The following is a 20982-nucleotide window of genomic DNA, read 5'->3' as shown; positions in this document are numbered from 1 at the left end:
TAATTTAGTGCAAACACGCAAGTATTGCATATGAATTCCTTTGCTCATTCTATGTAACATGTAATATGGTTTTAGGTTGTAACTGTTAGTTGCTGTCCATGTAGAGTGACCTAGATCAGTTAGAAAAGTTAAGTCTAAAACAAGTCAGGTCAAGCAATATTTGAGTAGTTTTGGGGAATGTACTAGTGCAGCAACACTAATATAAAGCTTTAAACTGGAAATAGCCCCAAATACTGGAAACAGCTATTGTTTAAATGCTCTGAGCAAAATACAACACATCTTCTTAGTGTCAATGTTGTTTCCACATTATGACTTAAAGCGACATTATGTGACTTTTTTTTTTACCATAAAATACCAGCATCAAAATCATTTTGGTGCTTCTCTGACTTGTAATAGGGAGAAGCAATGAGAAGGTTTATGTAATTAATAATCCAGTTGTCATTATTAAAAAGAGTCACTGACACTTATTATTGAACTGCCATTACATCCTTTAATTAATTGTTCTCAGCAAAATGCCAAAACTGATCTTCTAAATAACAGTTTTAATAGAAATTAAAAATCTCTAAGAGCAGAGGCAGAATTTACAAATTGGTAAATGGTGTGTTTGTTTCACTGGAGTTATTAATCTGGACTAAGCATCAGATGAAGCCACTGTGGCGTCAGTTACATTTGGCGACGGGTTGTACAGCTTGTTGAATAAGGAAAAGTCAAATTCAGTTCCATGTTGTGTGCCCTGGGAAGAAACACACACATATATATTGTTTGTTATCATCTGCGCTCTATAAAGGCTGGACAAGATGCTTTGTCAATAAATCCTGTTTACTTACATCTATTTTGCAATCAAAGAGGTCAAACGCAGAGTTCTCTTCAATTGGGTCGTTATTCATAATCGTCGGCTGATTCCTGAGACACACAAGCAGAAATGTCAGCCGACAACATAAACCAGCATTCTTTAGTGTTCTTGTATACATATATTACATATATTATGTAAATGACTGATGTATTTATAATCAACTGTGTACATTGTGCTATATTTCCTGTTCAGCATAAAGAGGAATGTGGAGATGATGACTCCAGCCAGCAGAGTCAGACCAACAGCCAGACCTACGGACAACATGTCTGCAGACAGAGAAACATGATGAAAGCACAACATTTGACATCTACTTTCTGACACTTTGTACACCTCCCACATGCACTGAGGCTTAAAAATACCTTACTTTTAAGCATTTGCATTAGTAATTAATTGATTAAGTTGTTACAATATTAATGTTTTTTTAAAGAATAAGGCTTCTATACTTTTCTTATTATCCACAAAACCCTCGAAAAGACCAAAACAAACAATTAATTTATCCGACTATCAAGTGTTGTCTGTGTAGTCAAAGCCAGATAAAGCCTATTCTTCTGGGCTCCAGAAGAAAACTACTAAAAACACATAAATGAGCTGCATCCTTGGTGTGTCAATCCAACATAAACCGTTCTGCCGTTGTAAAAAACTAGTGCACTAATGCATATATTAATCCGCAGCTGAAAATAGTCTGTAACACATGCATTATGCATTATTCCTCTTTGCCTAATGTTTGCTAAAAACTACAGTGATCAGGACCTTACATGTACTGAGCCTTTTTATAGCCTTTTTTTTTATAACATACATACATATAAAATTATTCATTCGTGACACATTTTAAAAATGTAAGTAGGAAAAAAAATGGGCGTGGAGCCGAGTGCCAGAGACAGGGAATGAAAAAGGGTCAAACGCATTGTTGGTTTTGGCCTTTCCATGGGATTTGTTGACAGTAAGACAAAATGAAATAACACCAGGCTTAACCAATAATGCAGACAAATATACTTTGGGAAAATGCTGCTAAAATGGGCAAACTTAGTGATTAAGTGTGTAGTTAAACCCATATCAGTGCAAAATAGCCATACATTCATACAAGTACTTGTTTACACTAACATCTAGATGGGGGTTAATGATGTCTGGGTAATTGGTATTTTGTAAGCTAAATTGTCAAACAATTCATAAGAATAACATGCAGTAGAACATGATTCTTTCTTTCTCATGATGAAGAATAACTGTCTGCTCAGCTGAAGTAGCTAAAGAGGGTCTCAGGTTACCATATTTATCATCAGGAGGGTTAATGGTGGGCTCTAAGTAGCAGCCGCCAGGGAGGATGGTGATATCATCAAGAGCAACATCCCCACCTGTATTCATCCCCCTCTGATACACAAACACAAACTGTGACAAAAAAAGAGAGCTCAAATTCAGCACAGCAATCAGAAAATTCAGAATACACATGAGTAAACACTGCTGTTATTGGTTAAAGTAAAATTAAAGTTGTCACTCTTTACTATTTCATCAGAAGAGTCCAGAATGTTAAAGCTTAATTTCTTTGTTTGAGTGTCATTCTCCTGCACGCTATTTTAAGAACAATAGCTTTAACTGATTTTCAGTCAAACTAGCAAATACCATTGGTAGAAGAAGTATTCAGACTACAAAAATACTTAATAACTAAAAGGCATGCATTAGAAATCCTACTTAGGTAAAAGTACAGAAGTATTATTGGCAAAATGTACTTAAAGTATCAAAATAAGTTAGTTTTAACTGCTTTATATACAGTTAGCTAGTTAAGTCTAGTGGTTCCCAAGCTAGGGGTCGGGCCCCTACAAAGGGTCACAAGATAAATCTGAGGGGTCGGAAAATGATTTAATTTTAATTTTTTTATTTTATTGTTTATCTCGAACTCTTTTCTCTAACCTTTTTTTGTGAAATGTTATTATTTAAATGTTATATAAATAAAACCATGTGAGAAGTTTAGAAGTAAAATGTCAAAAACTCACAGACATCTAAAAAAAAAAAAAGACCTCAACTAGATACTGTTTTAATAGGGAAAAAAATCAGAAACTCATTAATTACCCAGAATGCTTCTTTATGTTTAACAGACACCCTGGCCTCCTGCCACTTGTCTCCGTTGTTTACTGTATCAATCCACTTCAGAATCCCTTCTTCATTGCCACCAGTATGCATTTTTCTATGAGACAGGACAGCACAAGTTTAAATTGCAAATGTTATCAGAGTACAGTTCATATTTAATGTTGCTGCTCATCAGACATTAACAGCTAGTTACCTGTCATTTATGTAAACTCTGAGAGTCCCAACGTGGTTGCCATACATGTGGTACCAGAATGTCAGACAGTGGCCTCTAGTGGACGACTGGAACACATCACTGATCAGGAAGGACATGTCTCCCCACTCGCCCACTGAACTGTCCACGTACAGATAGTAACCTGGTGGAAATATGGCAAGATCACTCAAAAATAATGAGAGAAATGATATAGTGATATAGTCAACATGTACAGCTGGTTTGCTGCACTAATGTACATTTCTCACTTTCTTCCTGACTATAAATCCTTTCTCAAGTTTCTGTAATTCTCTATAAATTGAATTTGATCACACTCACATCCACCCTGTTCAAACATAGAACCGCAGAGTTACATGTTCATATTATTACCGTGTTTCGAGTTGGTGGTGTGGTCAACACTGGGTCCAGTGTTGGGGTTTGGGGAGGCTCCTCGGCCGCGGAGCCATTCTCCCTGGTCGACACTTCCTCCTAGGTTGCTCCAGCTACACATGCTGCTCTCAAAGTCACAATGTCCAGGAGGAGGACACTGAGCGTCTATCAGCTGTACATCATCAAAGGCCATGTCTCCCTCCTGGGTGGGGCCATCCTTCACACCTTCCACCACGATCTGAAACACAAAGCGTGTAACAATGGAAACTGCTTGTTGTAAATATAAATATATAGTTTAATATCAGTGTTACAGAGGTCATCTTTAGTCTCATTAGACCACATTTTATTCTCAGTTTGAGACAGCTTAGACTAAAAACATCCAAAGGAATGAAGAAATGTTATAGCAACAGAAATCTATGAGTTATGTTTTGTTTAGATTAATAGCATGGACCATTGAAGGGTCAGGTCACCCAACATGAGTTACTTGAGTTACCGCCCTCTATTGTCCCCAAAATGACTCTGTATTATTACCAAACTGTTTCGGGTGGATCTTCGTGACTTACCCTGTAAGGCTGAACCCGTGGCAGAAGTGACGCCTGAGCGAACCTCCACATCCGGCCCTGGTCTCCTGTCTGAGAGAAAATCAGAGCTTGCTTCCCTTCTTCACTCTGCTGGTAAATGTTCAGCATCCCCATTCCTTTGCCATACATGTGGTACCACAGCTGCACACAAGCACCTTTGCCTGAAGGGCAAGAGGAAGGAAGACTGAATTATCACAGGGAATACCCAGAGTGTATTTCAACACACGCCTTTTGCCCCTCTACACTTTAGACCACTTAAATGTCCAGATATTTGTGTTTTGTTGTAGAGAAAAGCCGTGAATGTAACTAAGTACATTTACTCAAGTACTGTACAAATTTGAAGTACTGTACTTTATTCCAGTAATAAGATATCAGAGTGTACTGTATACTGTATAGTATATACTGTAATATACTATATTTATTGGACCGCTGGAGTTACTATACAAATTTTACACGCACGCACGCACACACGCACGCACGCGCGCACACACACACACAGGTGACTGTCTCACCTGCAGGATACAGTGGTGAAGACATTTTAGCTGTCTGCCCTGCGCAGTCGGCAGTAGAGGAGGACAGGTAGTAGTAATGGCCCGTGGGTGTGTTGGTGGTGTGGTCGCTGTCTGGCCCAGTGTTGGGGTTGTGGTTGGAGCCCGACTGTCTAACCCAGTCAAAATCATCGGTGGTCTGCTGCTGCCAGTTACAGCTCCCCTCCTCAAAATCACACATATCTACAGGGTAATGTTTTAGAAAGCATTACAAAAAGTATGCATATATTTTCAGAGTTCAAGTTTAGCACTCAATAAAGCTAAAACACTGTGTATGGGACTCAATCTAATCGGGATGTTAAACAAGGCCTTTACAGGAGGTTACTTACAGTGCTTTTAAAAAAAATCTCTCTTGAATTTGTGACTTTGATTTCCTGTTTTCCTGTGGACCCTGAAAGCCCTCGATTAATAATAATTTGTAATTTAAAAGGTCTGTGATTGATAATTTATAATCCTCTGTCTGCATGTTGTTTATATGTACTGTTTTCTGTAAGTACTTTGTACTATTGTAATATATCTCTTCTCCTCTGCATGATTCCTCCCAGTTGTATTTTAGTAATTATTTTCTTTAAATCCTGCCCTATCAGGAGTTTTTTCTTGTTGTCATCAAATCCCCATGAAAAAAAATTACGGCAGCAGGACGGTGTCTGTGGGATCGACTCAAAATAAACTACAGTACCCGTGTTGAGCTTAATGAAGGAACAAGTCACCCAGTGCAACAGTGTGGCTCACAAATGTGTTTTAATAGTTTGGATCTATTCATTGTTGGTGTTGGACCTTTCTTGGGTTTATTGATGATTAGAAAAACATACAAAATAACCAGACTTATCCGTTAAATGTAAGTGTATGAAGACATCCCTATCGCTGACGATTTGATCACATAAATGTGATGCCAAAAACTAAATAAATAAGAGATAAGGAGGGAGGCAGGAAACATTTTTTACATTTCTTTCCCCCACAGTATGCAAGCCTACTAGAGCAAGTAAAGTAGGAAGATATGGTTAAGTGGATATGATTCACTGGGAAGAGACAGTGGTTCTTGTAAAGTTTAAGAAAGTTTAAGGCAAGGCGTGAGTAATACTGCTGGGGAAAAAGGGAGGTGAATATCAGTTCATGAATCAGATGCTTTTGAAATTGCTTTTGTGACATTTTGTGCAACAGAGAAGAAGAAAAGTTGTTCTTGTGCTATGACTCCCTCGTTTTGTAGTTATTCTACTCATTCTTCTACTTACAAAATGGTTACATACTACATCTGGTCAACTGAACTAAGATTAGTTAAAGTTAAATGTTTTTTCTGTGATTTTCTCCAGCTACAGTTTTATTACCAGAGGCAGGACATGGTCCACTGATGAGGGACATGTCATCGATGGCTATGTCTCCTGCCATTCCCCCCACTGTAGCCTCCAGAATCACTTGGTGGACTCTCTGCAAGGTCACGTGGCTCTGAACCAGCAGCCACTCGTCCCCTTGATTTCCTGATTTTTGCCACACCTACAGGAAAGACAGGAGGCTGATTCACTCGTCACAATGAGGATGTGAGGAGGTTTGTGCAACACTGCAAAATGCACTGAAACTGTGCAGCTTGCACTCATTATACAATGCATTAATGTTATTTTGCAATCAGCATTTCACAACTATGTGAAACGATAATAACAGAGAAAAAAGCCTGTGGAAGCAGTGACAAATATTTCTCAATCCACCTCACAGCCGTTTTTCTGACACTGTCGTAAAGGGAAGTAATGTGTCCAGACTCAAAGAAGTGGCCTTCTCTGACCTCTGTTATCTCTAATACATACAATAAACTAAAAAAACTACTTATTTCATGCATGTTTTTACCAGTGTTTTCTTCAAGGGATTAGCTGTTTGTAGAAGCATCCTCAAGGAGCCGGCAGTAGCTCCGAACATGTGGTACCAAAATGTGAAACAGTATCCTTTTTCACCAGCAGGTGGCAGCAGCGAAGACTTCAGTTGGGCCATATTTCCCTTCAGACTTGGTGGAGAACTCTTGATGTAAAGGTATTTCCCTGTTTAACAACATAGACAGTGATTCTAAATGTTTCTGAGAAAGAAATGTCTACTTGCTGTGAGGAATTCAAGCAATGATTCATTTTCATCTTTATGACTCTCATCTTCTTGTGATACGTTTCCATTAATGGTCACTTCTGGCCACAGTGACAGTGGCAGTTACAAAAGCTTGCATTACAGGAACAAATCTCAACACATTATGTATTTTCTGTACTAAATGTAATTCATAAGTGGACAACACTACTATTTAGTTTTTTGTATAACGGTTTTGGAGACACCTTGTCTAAAGTCTATAGTCTGGAATAAAAGTGACCTTTGCCGGTAGTGTGGTCTCCTGCAGGCCCAGTGTTGGGGGTCTCTGTGGGACCAGACCTGCTGAGCCAGTCCAAATCATCTTCAGCCCCCTGAACCCAGACACACAGACCATCTTCAAAAGAACAGCCCCAGGCAGACAGAGCTGAGAAGAGAAACATAATAAAAAAAGAAAAGAAATGAGCCAACGTTTCTCCTCAATGCTCTCTCCTGTACGTTTTTAACAAAGTGGACAATTTATGAAGCATGCCACTACAACAACTACTACTACTACTACTGTCCTATACATTCACATGTAATATTTATGGAAACCTTACTTACCTGGTGGTTGGTATGATTTTTCACAGTTTAGAAAAGAGATATCATCCACAGCAACAATGTGATCTCCAGCAGTAGTGTCTGTCTGAGTCACTTTATTCATGCTACTGAACCAAACCTAAGAATTGAAATTATAACATTTATGATTTTAAAGGATTAGTTTCCTCACAACAAAGAAAACATTGCATTGCACTCTAAACACCCTGCACATATTTTGGAAAATGTAATGCAGTTTTCAACATTTACACACCATCCTCACCCTACCCTACTAAAACTACTGATATTCACATCCCGTACTCTTTTTCTGTTTAGTGTTTCTTAATTAATTGCTTTGTACAACAAAATTGTGAGTCTCCCATTCTGTCATGGTGCCTTATGAGCCAGGCTGTGACAGTAATATAGCTACAGTCAATTGAATGCAGTCCAATACAATAATCCTGCAGTAAAGTCTACCTGCATATTCAGTGGTTGGTGAAAATGTTCACAACCTGCCATGACAATCAAGTCATTGTATTGGATTGAGATGTGGTGATTGTGAAGGCCGTATCATAATTACATGGTTCACATAATTTTCATGCTCATCAAACCATGCAGTGAGCCCTCGTGCCCTGTATGCAAGCCTCTTCATCCATAATGTTTCTATACTCATTTAATAGTTTGTTTTCTTGTCACTCGTCTGTATGTCCCTTTCATTAGGATTAAAGCCTAACCGTTCTCAATGGATACACAAGCACGCACCTTATAATGCTGCTGGTGCAGACCTAGAGGCAGATACTCTGGGGTCCAATGGGAGACAGTGTTTTGACTGCGTGACCACAGGATTGCTTCACCCCCCTCAGCTTGCTGCATAAGCACTCTGAGTGACCCAGCACTCTCTGCACTGATGTGGAAGTGAAACCTGCGATCAGGAAAGAAGGAAGGAAGAAGGGGAGGGTGTTGGATTGGGAAGAGGGTTGCATGGTAAAAAGACTAGGGCGGTGGGGAGCATTGAGCAATTCATATTTTAAATATTCAACTATGTATCGAATCAAATATTTTACAGACCATAGGGATGATATTAAGAGAAATGTGGCCATCAATGCCGTGGTTATCACTTACACAATCTGGCAGTAGGGGGATGACGGGGGGAGTGGGGGACTCTGAAGTCTGGCTTCACTCTGTGTGGACCCCTGACTGAATTTCACTCTCATAAAGTAGCCTGAGAACGAGGGAAACATCCTGAATCAACAAAGTTGACTCTTAAACATGCCGAGCGTAGTTTTTCATCTAACATTTTATCTCTTATATCCTTGTCTTGTGGGACCATTAGAATCAATAAACTATTCAGAATCACCTGTGTCTGTAGTGTGATCAGTTGGCGGCTCAGTGTTGTTACTGGCTTTCTGTCTCTGCCACCTACTCTGTCCATCACTGGTGTCAGCCCATTGGCACTGGTTACTCTCAAATGTGCACCGGCCTGAAAGTTTAAGGCAAGGCGTGAGTAATACTGCTGGGAAAAAAAGGGAGGTGAATATTGGTTCATGAATTAGATGCTTTTGAGAAAATGTTTTAAAATAATCTGCTTTTGTGACATTTTGTGCAACAGAGAAGAAGAAAAGTCTGTCGCTAATATAAGTATGAACTTTAAATAAAACTTGGTATTGTGGTATAGTTGGTTGGCCTCTCTGTGAGTGAACCAGTACAATCATTTTATATAATTATATAATATAATTTATCTTATCTTAACAAAAAAAAAAGATTGGCACAGCTGTCAACACAACTTACCACATACAAGTTCTTTTGGTGAAATATAAAGGTGTTGAAGATTAGATTGCGCTGAGCAAAAATGTATGTAATAAAACCACACTTTTTGACTTTCCTAATCATTTTCTCATTATGCATTATATCTGTATAACTAATACCACCGCCAAGGAGGTTATGTTTTCGGCTTGGTTTGTTTGTTTGTTTGTCAGCAGGATTACAGAAAAATGTCTTGCCAGATCTTCATGAAACTTTATGGAAGGGTGTAGCATGGGCCAAGGAAGAACCCATAACATTTTTGAGCGGATCCGAATCACAGGGCGGGTACACTTATTTAATTATTTTACTCTCGTAATATTGTGAGATGCTGCATTTATGTGGTTTCCGAATAATTGGAAAAATGTGTTCCTCACTGGGAAAATTCACACTCCATTAACATTGTGAGATAGGGCATGCCTTGGTGGAGGTCTGCGCCTCCACCTGAGGGAAAATGTAATTGTTATTGTAAGACATTGTTTGCTGCTGACAAAATGATAGAAGTCAGTCAAAGCAACAAGCAGCTCACCACAGCCATCCTCATCCTCCCCCTGTGGGCAGTCTGGATGATAATCACACTGTAAAGTAGCCAGAATACACACTTTTCCAGCTGACCGCCAACAGAAAAACTCATTATCCTGCAACACCAAAAAAAGAGAACATTATTTGATTATTTTAAACAGGTTTTTTATGGATTACTTCATGTTTCACAGAATTTACTTTTGCAGGCATGAGCTTCCTATGTCAAGTAGTTTACCTGACAGGGGTGGGTTGGTGCAGTTGAGCTTGAGGCTGGAGAAGTGGGTGTGTTAGAGGATGTAGGTGGGGCAGAGGTGGTTGATGTGTTAGGCAGTTTGGTGTTCTCAGGGTCAAATACACACTCCTTGGAGAAAGAGATGTCGTCCAGCGCAACCAGCCCTCTCTGACCATCACCTCGCTCATATCTGAAGACAATCTGAGAAGGAGGCAATCTTACAAAACTACATTCTGACCTTGTTGCTACTTTTTACGAGGCCCTGGTTGACTGAAGCGCTCAAATATCAATATATTAACTGTCTGTGTCCTCACTGACCTGGCTATTGTGTGAGGAGGAGAAGGTGAAATCTGCTCTCTGCCAGCTGTAGCTCTGTGAGTTTTCCCTGAGCCATAACACAGCATCGTCACTACCAGACTGTAGCGTCCTGGACTGGGCTGTCAGTCTGGCTGTAGCATCATCCAGGCTGAAGAAGAAAAATCTCACCTTCATGGACAGAGTCATCACAGTGAATAGATGAATAGAAAAGAAGGTCATGACATGCTTTAAAAACAGTAGAAATGTGATCAACCCTGCAAGGGTGTTTATTAATGTACTGTAAATCAGAGACACACACACACACACACACACACACACACACACACACACACACACACACACACACACACACACACACACACACACACACACACACACACACAGCAAGGTCTTACTGTAACATATTCAGAAACGTTTAGAAATTTGTATTTGTGCTGTGCCAGATAAGTAAGACAAAAAATAGAGAGATTGAAATATTGTTATTAATAACTTTGGTGATCCCTTAAGTTTTTATCTAGTACCATCATCAGGTTTAAAATTTGAAATCCATTACTTTGGTTTATGGCAAAGTATCTGTTAAACTTATGACATTCCCAACATCCTCAGCTGCACTTTGTGTTGAGTGCCTATCAGCAAATGTTTAGCATTCTAACAGACTAAACTGAGATGGTGAACATGGTAAACATTACACCTGCTAATAATTAGCATGTTAGCATTCTTAGTCAGGCTGTTACTACATTAATTACTCAATCTATATGCATTGTTGTCAGCCTGTCAGGATGCCACCCATGTTACTGTAACTTGCACACATTTAGTCATCTCTTTCATAAGATTTTAAAATGTAATATGCTACATGCACCTTTGTATACTCACAGTGCAGTGGGCGCTGGGTAGCAAAGTTTTGGAGAGAATCTCTGATGACTGACCATTTGCAGTCAGGTGAGTCCCAGGGATGACATAGTGACCTGTATAATGAAATTAGAAAATGAATTAAAGAATATTAACCATGTAGTGAGTTATTCAGAGTCAAGACCCCTGAGGATTATCTCAATGCCAAGCAGCTCAGATGTTCTAATACCTGCAGCAGAGTTTTGGGTGTGATCCCTGGGAGGCCCATCTTTGGGCCAGGCTTCCTGTCCTTTGTGTTGCGTCCACTCAGCTCCAGGTGTGTCCACATCACTTTGCGCCCAGAAACACAGACCTTGTTCAAAGCCGCAACGCTCCACAACACCTTGTTGATCTAGATTTTTATTATTATCAGGTAAAAGGGAGTAAGAGGTAGACAAATTGCAAGACAAGACAATTGTTGCAGCTCTATGAATGTGTCATAGATTAAAAAAAAGCCATACAAACTTGCACATGAAGTAAAATCACATACCATTATATTTTTATTGACACAAATCATACAAATCAGAATAATTCATTCATTATTAATGCTTACAAGTTTAAATATTAATTTCTCTTAGTCAATATCTATCTATGTACTTTTTTGAAATTATGAAACAATGTTCAGAACCAGGGGAAGTACACAGGGAGTGCCTGTATGACTGTATGTATGTGAATTTACCCTACCAGTGCATTCAGTATTTTGAACATATTTAGCCATTCAACATTTGTGAAATCTCACCACAGTTGTTCTCATCAGACCAGTCCCCACAGTCATCACTGAAGTCACACACTTGGTTGTGCTCCACACACACACTGTTGTTGCACATGAACATATTCTCTGGACACACAGGCTGGGGCTCTGACAAGGAAACCAAAACATATTTCATGAATGTATATCAGCTTGAAAAAAGAGGCCAGCTGTGCATGTAGAGCAGGTAGCCTACCAGGCAGGGTGCAGTTGGTAAAATCTATGTCATCAACGGCAATGTGTCCAGGCCTGTTAAAGGTCCTGGAGGCTTCAAACAGGATGGTGAAGTCCTGAGGGATTCGACCAACCGTTACCTCACCGTGATGCCACACATCTCTATGGTTACCAGTTAGCCACCACAGTGAGGTGGTTCTGGAGCCCTCCTTTAGCAGCACATTCAGCTCCTCTACGTCTGTAACAATGTACAGAGTTAAAGATTGCATGCAGATTCACATATGAAGAGAGCAAGAACATGTGATTTTAAAGACTGCACATACACACTTGAATATGCAAAACATACCCTCTCCATACATGTTGTAGTAGAAGTGTAGTGTGCAGGTGGTGCTGGCCTGTTTCATGGTGGGACTCTGCATGGCAGCAGGGCTAATTTGATCTCCTCGGTCAGGCATTACTGTGATGTACCAACCTGGAATAAACAGATAGGAACACAACGCATTAGCCTTTATTCTTTCTATACACAGTCAGTACTGTAAAACCATGGCAGTATAAATTATGAAGCAATGGTAGATCTACCAAATTGACGTGGGCCGGAAAAGTGAGGGCAAGAGGTTTTAGCATGATGGTAAAGAGAATTGCAGTTTTGCAGCTTTTTTTTTCACAGTTTTGCAGCTTAAACATAAAAAACCTCCTTAATTTTCAGTTGAAATGAAACTTAGTATGCAATACAGGGAGTGATTGGATGTTTTAAGCTGTTTCTTCTTGCTGTGTTCTTGGGGACCTTTTGACAGGGAGGCAGCATGATTCGTTCCTGTTTCAGAGGTTTATATTGGGTAGTGCTAAACCAAAAATATGCATTATATTTTTAGGTTGTTTTTTATATTTTTATGGCAGTTGACCTAACAACATAATTCAGTAAAAAAAACATTTTCATGTTTAGCATAAGCATTAAAATCCACGCCAGAACAAAACAAGGATGTAAAAACTGTGGCTAACGCTACCCACAGCCAACATTGCTACCACACATATTGTAAAAGGGGAAACTATTCAGCTTATTCAGCTTCTTTTACCCATGAAACAGTTGTTGTAAAGTGTTGTAAAGGTGTGTGTGGTCTAGAGAAAGGCCATGGATTTGAATCTATAGAGTCTGAGATAGCCAGTCTGGGTTAGTGTGTGGCCTTACCCAGTTCAGTGCCCACTGTGTGGTCCACAGAGGGTCCAGTGTTCCCCGTAGCATTCCTTCCTCTCATCCATTCACACTGACCAACGCTGATGTCCTCCCAGCCACATGTGCCATTTTCAAATGAGCAACCCACAAATCCCAAACTTGTTTCATTTACTATCAGAAAAAGAAAACGGTTTCACTCATTTTTTATTTAAATATCGTCAAACATATTTGAAGAATAAACTACAGAAATAAAAAACGCCATCCATCCATCATTACCTTGACAAAGGCCTGGTGTGACACTGATGTCATCAATGGCAATAAATCCTCTGTTGTTAGTCTCTGCTTCGATCAGCAGCTGAGGATCAGTGAATATCATTGATAAAAATATCCGTTCTTTCTCTTATTATTATTATTATTATTATTATTATTATTATTATTATTATTATTATTATTATTATTATTATTATTATTTCTACCATGAAACCTATTTTGGATTACCTGGAGAGGTTTGCCCTTCTCTACAGACTTAGAGAACCTGGTCCAACCGCGTTCACTGCTGTTACTGTTGAACATCAGATCCTCTTCCGATGGCCCTGAACGCATGTGCACCTTTAACGTCCCTGAGTCACTGACAAACAGACACGTCATGTTTTTGTGAAAACAGCTTCAGTCAAAATTAGTTTAGCATATTTGCAAACCTCTTTGAACTTCTATCAGTTTAATAAAGGGAAATCCTGGAAATAATAATTGAATAACTATTCCTTGTTTTATTTGGGCTTTTATTTTATATATTCTACATGGATCCTATTTTCAGGTTGTTTATGGCTTGAAACTTTTTGTTTTGTTTAAAATTGACATTAGGTCTTTTTCATACAACTCACACAGACCTTTGTAAAGAGTGAACTCTGCCACAGAGTATTTTTTAGTCTTGCACAAAGTGGGGGCAGGTGATTCATGTCTAAATGACATTTGTGCACACTTTCGGAGGAAGTTAGTAAGGAAACTAAACAGGATAAAGTGCATCCTCTGCATTGTCACATACTGTATGGTGTTTAAAAGGGTGCTGACCTGCTGTCCATATGGTACCATAAGGTAAGACAGGAGGTGGTGTCTCTCAGTTGGATCCATTCTGACAATACCTGCGCTACACTGCTGCGGTTTTGGTGCAGTGATGAGCTCACCAAGAACCAACCTGAATGCAAAAATAAGACTATTAAATAAAATAATAGTGAAAAAATAGACATATTTTGCAAGCCTCTGCAATACTTGAGGTAAAAACAGGAGGGTATACATCAAAAGGGCAACACATTTAAATGTGTAAGCTAGATGCACAAATGTCTTAAAAGAGACTTGTTTTCAGTGCAAACCAAATACCATGTGTATATGCTTCTCAGTGCTGCTAAATTTGACTGTTTAAACTATTCAAACTCTGAGTGCAGCGATATCAATGTTGAAAGATGATAATTTCTAATGATTTCAAAGCTTTCTCAGTTTTAAGTTGCTTTTGTATACCAGACATAAGCACATTGTTTGTGAGACAGGGAGGAGGTAATGTCAGCAACAGGACATAAGTCACAGATAAAAAGGGAAGTTAATAAGTAACTGACTATTTCAGTTAAACAGCCGCTACAGTGGCTCATATTAATAATTTATAGATTTGCAACATCAGTGGTTGTTGTGCTAAATAGGAGCTAACTTTATATTCAATTATTTCTTGAGGCTTATCACTTTTTCAAATGTTGCCCACCAGAGTTCAGATCATTACCAACATTCACTACATTTACTCCTGAGATTTAGTTGGATATGATATAAGACTTTTTCATTTATTTGTTCGTCTTGAAAGATCATTTTACTGGGGCATATATATATATATATATATATATATATATATATATATATATATATATATATATATATATATATATATATATAAATATAATCTGAGGAATATGCTCCCCTATTAGTGGGATCTCTGGGTGAAGCTGGAATTTCTACTGCAGATGCATGTCCATGTTTATCTTACTATATTGAGTTATATCAAAAGTCGTACCCTCTGGGGTCTGAGTGGTGTGGTCTGTCGGTGGACCCTGGAAGCCTCCACGGGCCAACACCCAGTCATGTCCATCTTCTTTGGGGATGTTGACCCAGGTGCACTGTCCGGACTCAAAGTCACAACTGCCTGGAGGACTGCAAGCCCCATCCCTTACAGAAATATCATCTAACCTCACTGTAGAGTTGGTGCCTTGCACATGGAAGGCTTTAAACATGACCTGGTGAAAGACATAAACTGTTTTAGGAAGCAGGCTTAGTGGAATGACTAAAATATGTAATCCAGTTTGATTGGCAGAGAGTGTGAGGAAAGGGATTGTTGTAAAAAATGGCTTACGTGGTAGTTTGCCGGGGAGGACACAGTGACCTCAGACACCTCCCAGCCTGAAGAGGCTGCTCCAGATCGCTGCCAAAGCGCATCACTCGGCTCTCCGCTCCGCAGCACATGCACGGCAAGGCTGTTAGAAGACCCAGCAGGTATCCAGTACCTCAACAAATACAGTAGATACACAAACATTAAAATCTGCATCAGACAACTGTGTATAAATGGGTGTGATGGCAGCACTGCACTCACCAGAAGCGCACACATATCTCTGTGGCTGAGGTGAACTCAGGTGTGAGCAGCTGAGCTTCTTCAGTCTGTGTAGAGTTTGATATCATTACAGTCATGTAGAAGCCTACGACAAAGACAAGGTTAGAGCTCTTTTAAAACAGTCAGGTTTTAGAGCTCGAACAAGACTAGAGTGGATCAACGGAGGTACATTTCCAGGATAATTGCCTGACATCTTGCGCGTGATTGAAGACTGATGCTTTAGATAATTTTGCTCATTGTAAATTATGCTTTAATTATATTTGCATTTTTTTTCTCCTCACCTCAGTAGTCTCAAAGCTACAGTAGATGTATTATGAATTGAATCACTACAAGGGAACTGTAAAAACAAAGTACTGGGAACATGTATCAAATGAGCTTGACGTTCCACTTCCGGGATTGCTCGAAATTAAGCCGGATGCATGTATTTTCGCTGATTTCCATTTCCTTCCGCTTTCTTTTTTGTTTTGTTTTTAAACTCCGGTGGATTTGTGAGGACTATGGTTAACTGCTCCTCAGATCTCTGCATTGTAAAATTGAGACAGCTAGCTAGACTATCTGTCCAATATGAATTTTCTCTCACACGATTATTTTGCAGCGGCCCCGTCCGGTGCTTAGCACCGCCCATGACGATTGTGATTGGTGTAAAGAAATGCCAATAAACCAGAGCACGTTTTTACTCCCATCCCGTAATTCTGTGTGGAGTAGCCAGACCCTCCTTCGCTCCGCAGTATGTGGGTGGTCTGGCAAAGCGAGACTACAAATGAGCAAACAAGACTAGTCTACAAGTTTACAGCCATGATAGCTGCTCTTTGATGCTCTACTCAGACAGTGTTACTGTCAGCTAAATGCTAACATCAGCATGGTGACATGCTCACAATGGCAATACTAACAGCAGGTTTCATGATTACCATGTTTATCATTTTAGTTTACCGTGTTAGCATGCTAACATATACTTATTAGCACTTAACACAAAGTACAGCTAAGAATGATGGAAATGAAAAGTAAGAGGATCACCAAAGTCAGTGGGATTGATTCTCTGGAAACCATGAATATTGTACAACATTTCAAGGCAATCCATCCGATAGTTGTTGAGACATTTCACTTTGGACCAAAGTAGTGGAGGCGACCAAACAACATTGCCATCTTTAGAGCCACGACACTAATGTGGCTAAAAAAAACAAAACATTTATGCTTTAATTGTTGTTTTATAAGCTTTAGCATATACTGCATACTCTAAAACAGGGATTCCTAAACAAGCAGATTATCCAAAGAGTAAGGTTCTCTTCCCAGATTGTTTCATCACAATAATTTTTAGATACTGGAGGAGGTAAGCCTGTTATTTTGCAATAAAGAAAACCACAAGTTAGAAAATGTAGCAGAAATATGTTTTTCCCCCATTTCCTATATTGGTTATCATCTTGCAACCCCTCAGAGTTATATTGCGACCCAACCTCAAATATATAAGCATAACTTTTGACCTATTGATTCACTTTACATTATAACCTTCATCTTGTTGTGGTGAGACCACATTCACATAATCTCAGCATGAAGACAACAGTTTTCTACTCACCATTTTCAGTTCCATAAGTGTGATCCACCTGATATGTTGTGCCTCTTTTGCGACCCCAGTGACCCTTATGATTGAGAACATTCTCAAAGCCGCACCAGCTGGAATCAAACCCACACGGATCTAAAATGGTGTAAAAAAAGGGAAAAGTTTTAATAATGTCTGTATGTTTAGTCTTCCTGTGAACATCAATGGTAGTCTGTGTTTACATACTCTGATTTCTGCAGGCCCCCTCCCTCACTGTAATGTCATCAATGGCAATGAATCCTTTACTGTTGGTGTTTCTATGACCAGTGAACATGACCTGTGGACATAAAGAATTTAATATAAGAAAGACAAGGTGTGTTTAAATCGAATAAATCAGCCAATATTAGCTTATTGTATATACAGTATATTGGTATTTTGTATATATCGATAGATAAGAAATTGTTATTGAAATTGATGTAACAAGAAACTTCCTTGCAGAAATAAGAAGATATGTTTAAGATGGTTTAAAAACACTTCTGCCATTACATCGTTTGTCCACGAGAGAAAACTGAGTTTTTTTTAAACTGTAAATATGTGGTTGAGTTTAATTTTACCTGTGTTGTGTTGGTCATGTTGATGGTTACTTGTGCGTTAATCCACTCTGGATTCTGGGTCCCTTGGCGAGTCCAGACTAACAGCTCAGATGAATTCTAGAACAAAGCAAGTCATTACAGCTCAAAAGTACTGATGCCTGTAACAGAAGTAGTTTGAAGTAGTACTAACTAGAGTACATACTGTCTTAACCATCAGGTCAAGGGTGGACACTGAAGGCCCGAGCATGAAGTACCAGAATCCAACACAGATATGTGATGTAAGATTGATGACAGGAACAGAGATGGCTGCTCTCTCCCCATCCTTAGATCCAGATCCATTCAACAGTAAATAGAAGCCTTGGTGGACAAAGAAAACTCAGAGAGGGCTGCCAGACAGTGAAGCAAAACACTGAAGACAGCATAGCACTAGATTCTTTGACATGGCAGTTCTGCAATTCAACTCATAGGTTATTTATTTAAACACATGCTGACATCTAGCAATACGTGATAATGTATAGGGCTGCAACTAACTCTGATATTATTTTGATTATAATATTAAACATTTTAGTCCATAGATGTCAGAAAATTGGGAAAAATGGCCTTCACATTTTTTTAGAACCAAAGGCAATGTCTTGAAATTGTTTGTATTTCCGACAAATTGTCATTTACTTCCAGTGTTAATCAAATACTTCTTGTGTCGGTGCTTATGTTATCGTCAATAGTCAATACCTTGGTTATTTTCAACAGTGTGATCATACTGAGGTCCATCCCATGGCTGGTCCACTTGAAGTCCACTACTGAGAGTCCAGTTCAAATCACCACTGACATCCTGGACCCAACTGCATAGACCTGTTTTACAAGATATCATTTTAAATATTAAAATACTTTATTTGTAACGTAGGCAATATCATTTTTACCCAAGGTATGCAAATATCCAAATGGCCTTAAGTAAAACTCAAATATCCCCAGAACAATGGAGATATTCAGTTCACATTAACAGCTACAGTATTAAGTAATTTAGTATTAGTCTACTGTAGCTAAAAAAAATCGTATAACTTCCATTTGGTATTCAGTTATTGAGTCAATCAAATGTTGACCTTGATACTTTATGAAAGACGATATGAGACGATTCACAGTCTCCCCTGTTTGATGAGTCACCTTGCTCAAAAGTGCAGTCTATGGCGGAGGCAGGAGCAGTGGTGGTCGTGGTGGCAGGGTTCGGAGTGGTGGTTGGGATAATGTCATTACAAAACCTGCCCCTGATGATGTGGACGTCATCCAGGGCAAAGCTTATGTCCATTGAGGCAGAATAACTGGCTTGTAAAATAATCTGTGATAAAGGATGAAAGTTCATCTAGAAATATGCACTGATATATTTTTTTTCTCAAGAAACGTTAACAGGGTTTATTTTGAAATTATACATATTATACATTATATATATTTCGCCTTACCTGGTGACGCCCTGATGCATTGTAATCCACCCTGTCTTGGATCCACCTGTCAGTCATATATCCACTTGTATTCCACACAGGATGCAGTCCAGCAGTCTCATTCACAAACACTGTCAGTGTAATGAATGAGGGATCTGGAAGCACCAAAATTCATCATCAAGTCGAAATTTGTGTTTATTGGAGGTTTTGAGAATGTTTCTTCTTCTTGATGATTCAATCAGTCACAAACATGAGGATTAGAGCACCAATGCATAACCAGAAGCCCTCTCAGTTATAAGACCTCATGCTGGCATTTGCATCATTTTATTTGTAGGCCCCCTTTTTGCATGCATATATGCACTGTGTGCTGTGTAATATAAGTGCTGTAATACAGTAAATTGCAATACACCTTTACTGGTTATCCCATTAGGACCCGTAACATACATTTTCCTCTTTTATGCCCACTTTAGTTGCTTTGTAGTTAGGTAATTAATTTTATTCCACAGTCTGAAAGTATGATATGTTTACATTTATGTTTCATGAACTACTACAAATACTATTTCTAGTCGTACTGTAGTTCCATTATCTTTATTGTGACTATAATTGCCACTGTTAATCACACTATTAAATCAATTGTCCTTATTTATTTTTAATCAACTGCATGTCTCGTATTTATTGCCGTTATCTTAGTTATTTTATCATTATTTGTTTAGTTTGATTGATCTTGTTTTGAGATTCTTGGTTATTCTTGGTTATTCTTCATATATATAATTCACCATATGTCTGTATGTTTTGTAACCTCTATGTTTTATGTTCTATGTGGTGCTGCTATCTTGGCAGAAAAATTCTTGTAAAATAGTTTAATTTGGAGATTGTTTAGTTTGATTGATCTTGTTTTGAGATTCTTGGTTATTCTTGGTTATTCTTCATATATATAATTCACCATATGTCTGTATGTTTTGTAACCTCTATGTTTTATGTTCTATGTGGTGCTGCTATCTTGGCAGAAAAATTCTTGTAAAATAGTTTAATTTGGAGATTTGCGAGTCAAAAGATATGTTTAAGTTGAAACTAAATCTGGCTGAACAGAGTAAACATTTTGTTGTCTGGGTTATATTTGGCTGCAGTTTCAACAGCGTTTACAGTAAATTACCAACCACCAAATATAACTTTACAATGTTTGTAAAAATAGATGTAAAAAACATTAACTCTTCCAAAACAATTTAAACATGTTTTAACAATGGTGACCTTCAAATGACAAAACCAATGCTTATTGAGTTTCAAGTTATTGACAGCAGAAAAGACTGTACTCACGATCATGTAACCACCCGTTGCTGTAGTGCCAGATCTCCAGGCAAGCTCGCTCTACCCCCTCCATTGTCTCACTCTCCAGTTGGGCAATTTCTTCTTTATTAAATTTTGAGGATGTGAAGAATGCAAAGTGGCCTATAGAGAGAGAGAAAACATAAAATATCCAGGAGAATCATTTTCCAACAGCATCCTGCACGTGCACGTGTGTTTCAGATTTACATTATATCTATATTCAGTCACCTGAAGTCTGAAAGGCTCCATTAATCACAAGGGTTAGAGGCATCTTACTCAGACGCTTACCCCACTTATACATTCCCAGTTGGTCTATAAATTGAGGTATTGAAGTATTGA

The 20982-nt window shown here is 38.7% G+C and overlaps 1 protein-coding gene across 1 annotated transcript; it reads right to left on the bottom strand.

Moving 5' to 3' along the window:
* Window positions 1–473: 473 nt before the first annotated feature.
* On the bottom strand, window positions 474–20707 carry LOC144526935 (MAM and LDL-receptor class A domain-containing protein 1). The gene is made up of 39 exons (XM_078264693.1): window positions 20635–20707; window positions 19342–19475; window positions 19049–19220; window positions 18620–18739; window positions 18093–18247; window positions 17912–18007; window positions 17544–17634; window positions 17334–17453; window positions 15746–15848; window positions 15509–15659; window positions 15173–15392; window positions 14191–14314; window positions 13621–13750; window positions 13399–13477; window positions 13138–13293; window positions 12298–12423; window positions 11974–12189; window positions 11769–11888; window positions 11220–11381; window positions 11015–11106; window positions 10142–10309; window positions 9827–10024; window positions 9599–9707; window positions 8627–8749; window positions 8392–8491; window positions 8032–8191; window positions 7297–7411; window positions 6977–7120; window positions 6475–6662; window positions 5964–6129; window positions 4603–4821; window positions 4073–4251; window positions 3510–3747; window positions 3126–3285; window positions 2915–3029; window positions 2116–2236; window positions 1023–1119; window positions 828–903; window positions 474–733 (listed from the first exon to the last, which is right to left on the bottom strand). Exons 1-39 carry the CDS (start codon window positions 20696–20698, stop codon window positions 632–634), a joined length of 5409 nt encoding a protein of 1802 aa, XP_078120819.1. The 5' UTR covers window positions 20699–20707; the 3' UTR covers window positions 474–631.
* Between the last annotated feature and the right edge of the window lie 275 nt (window positions 20708–20982).

This window comes from Sander vitreus, chromosome 12 (genome assembly GCF_031162955.1).
Source record: "Sander vitreus isolate 19-12246 chromosome 12, sanVit1, whole genome shotgun sequence".
Lineage (NCBI taxonomy): Eukaryota > Metazoa > Chordata > Actinopteri > Perciformes > Percidae > Sander > Sander vitreus.
Note: the sequence above shows the minus strand (reverse complement) of the source record. Positions and strands in the feature narration are given on the sequence as shown.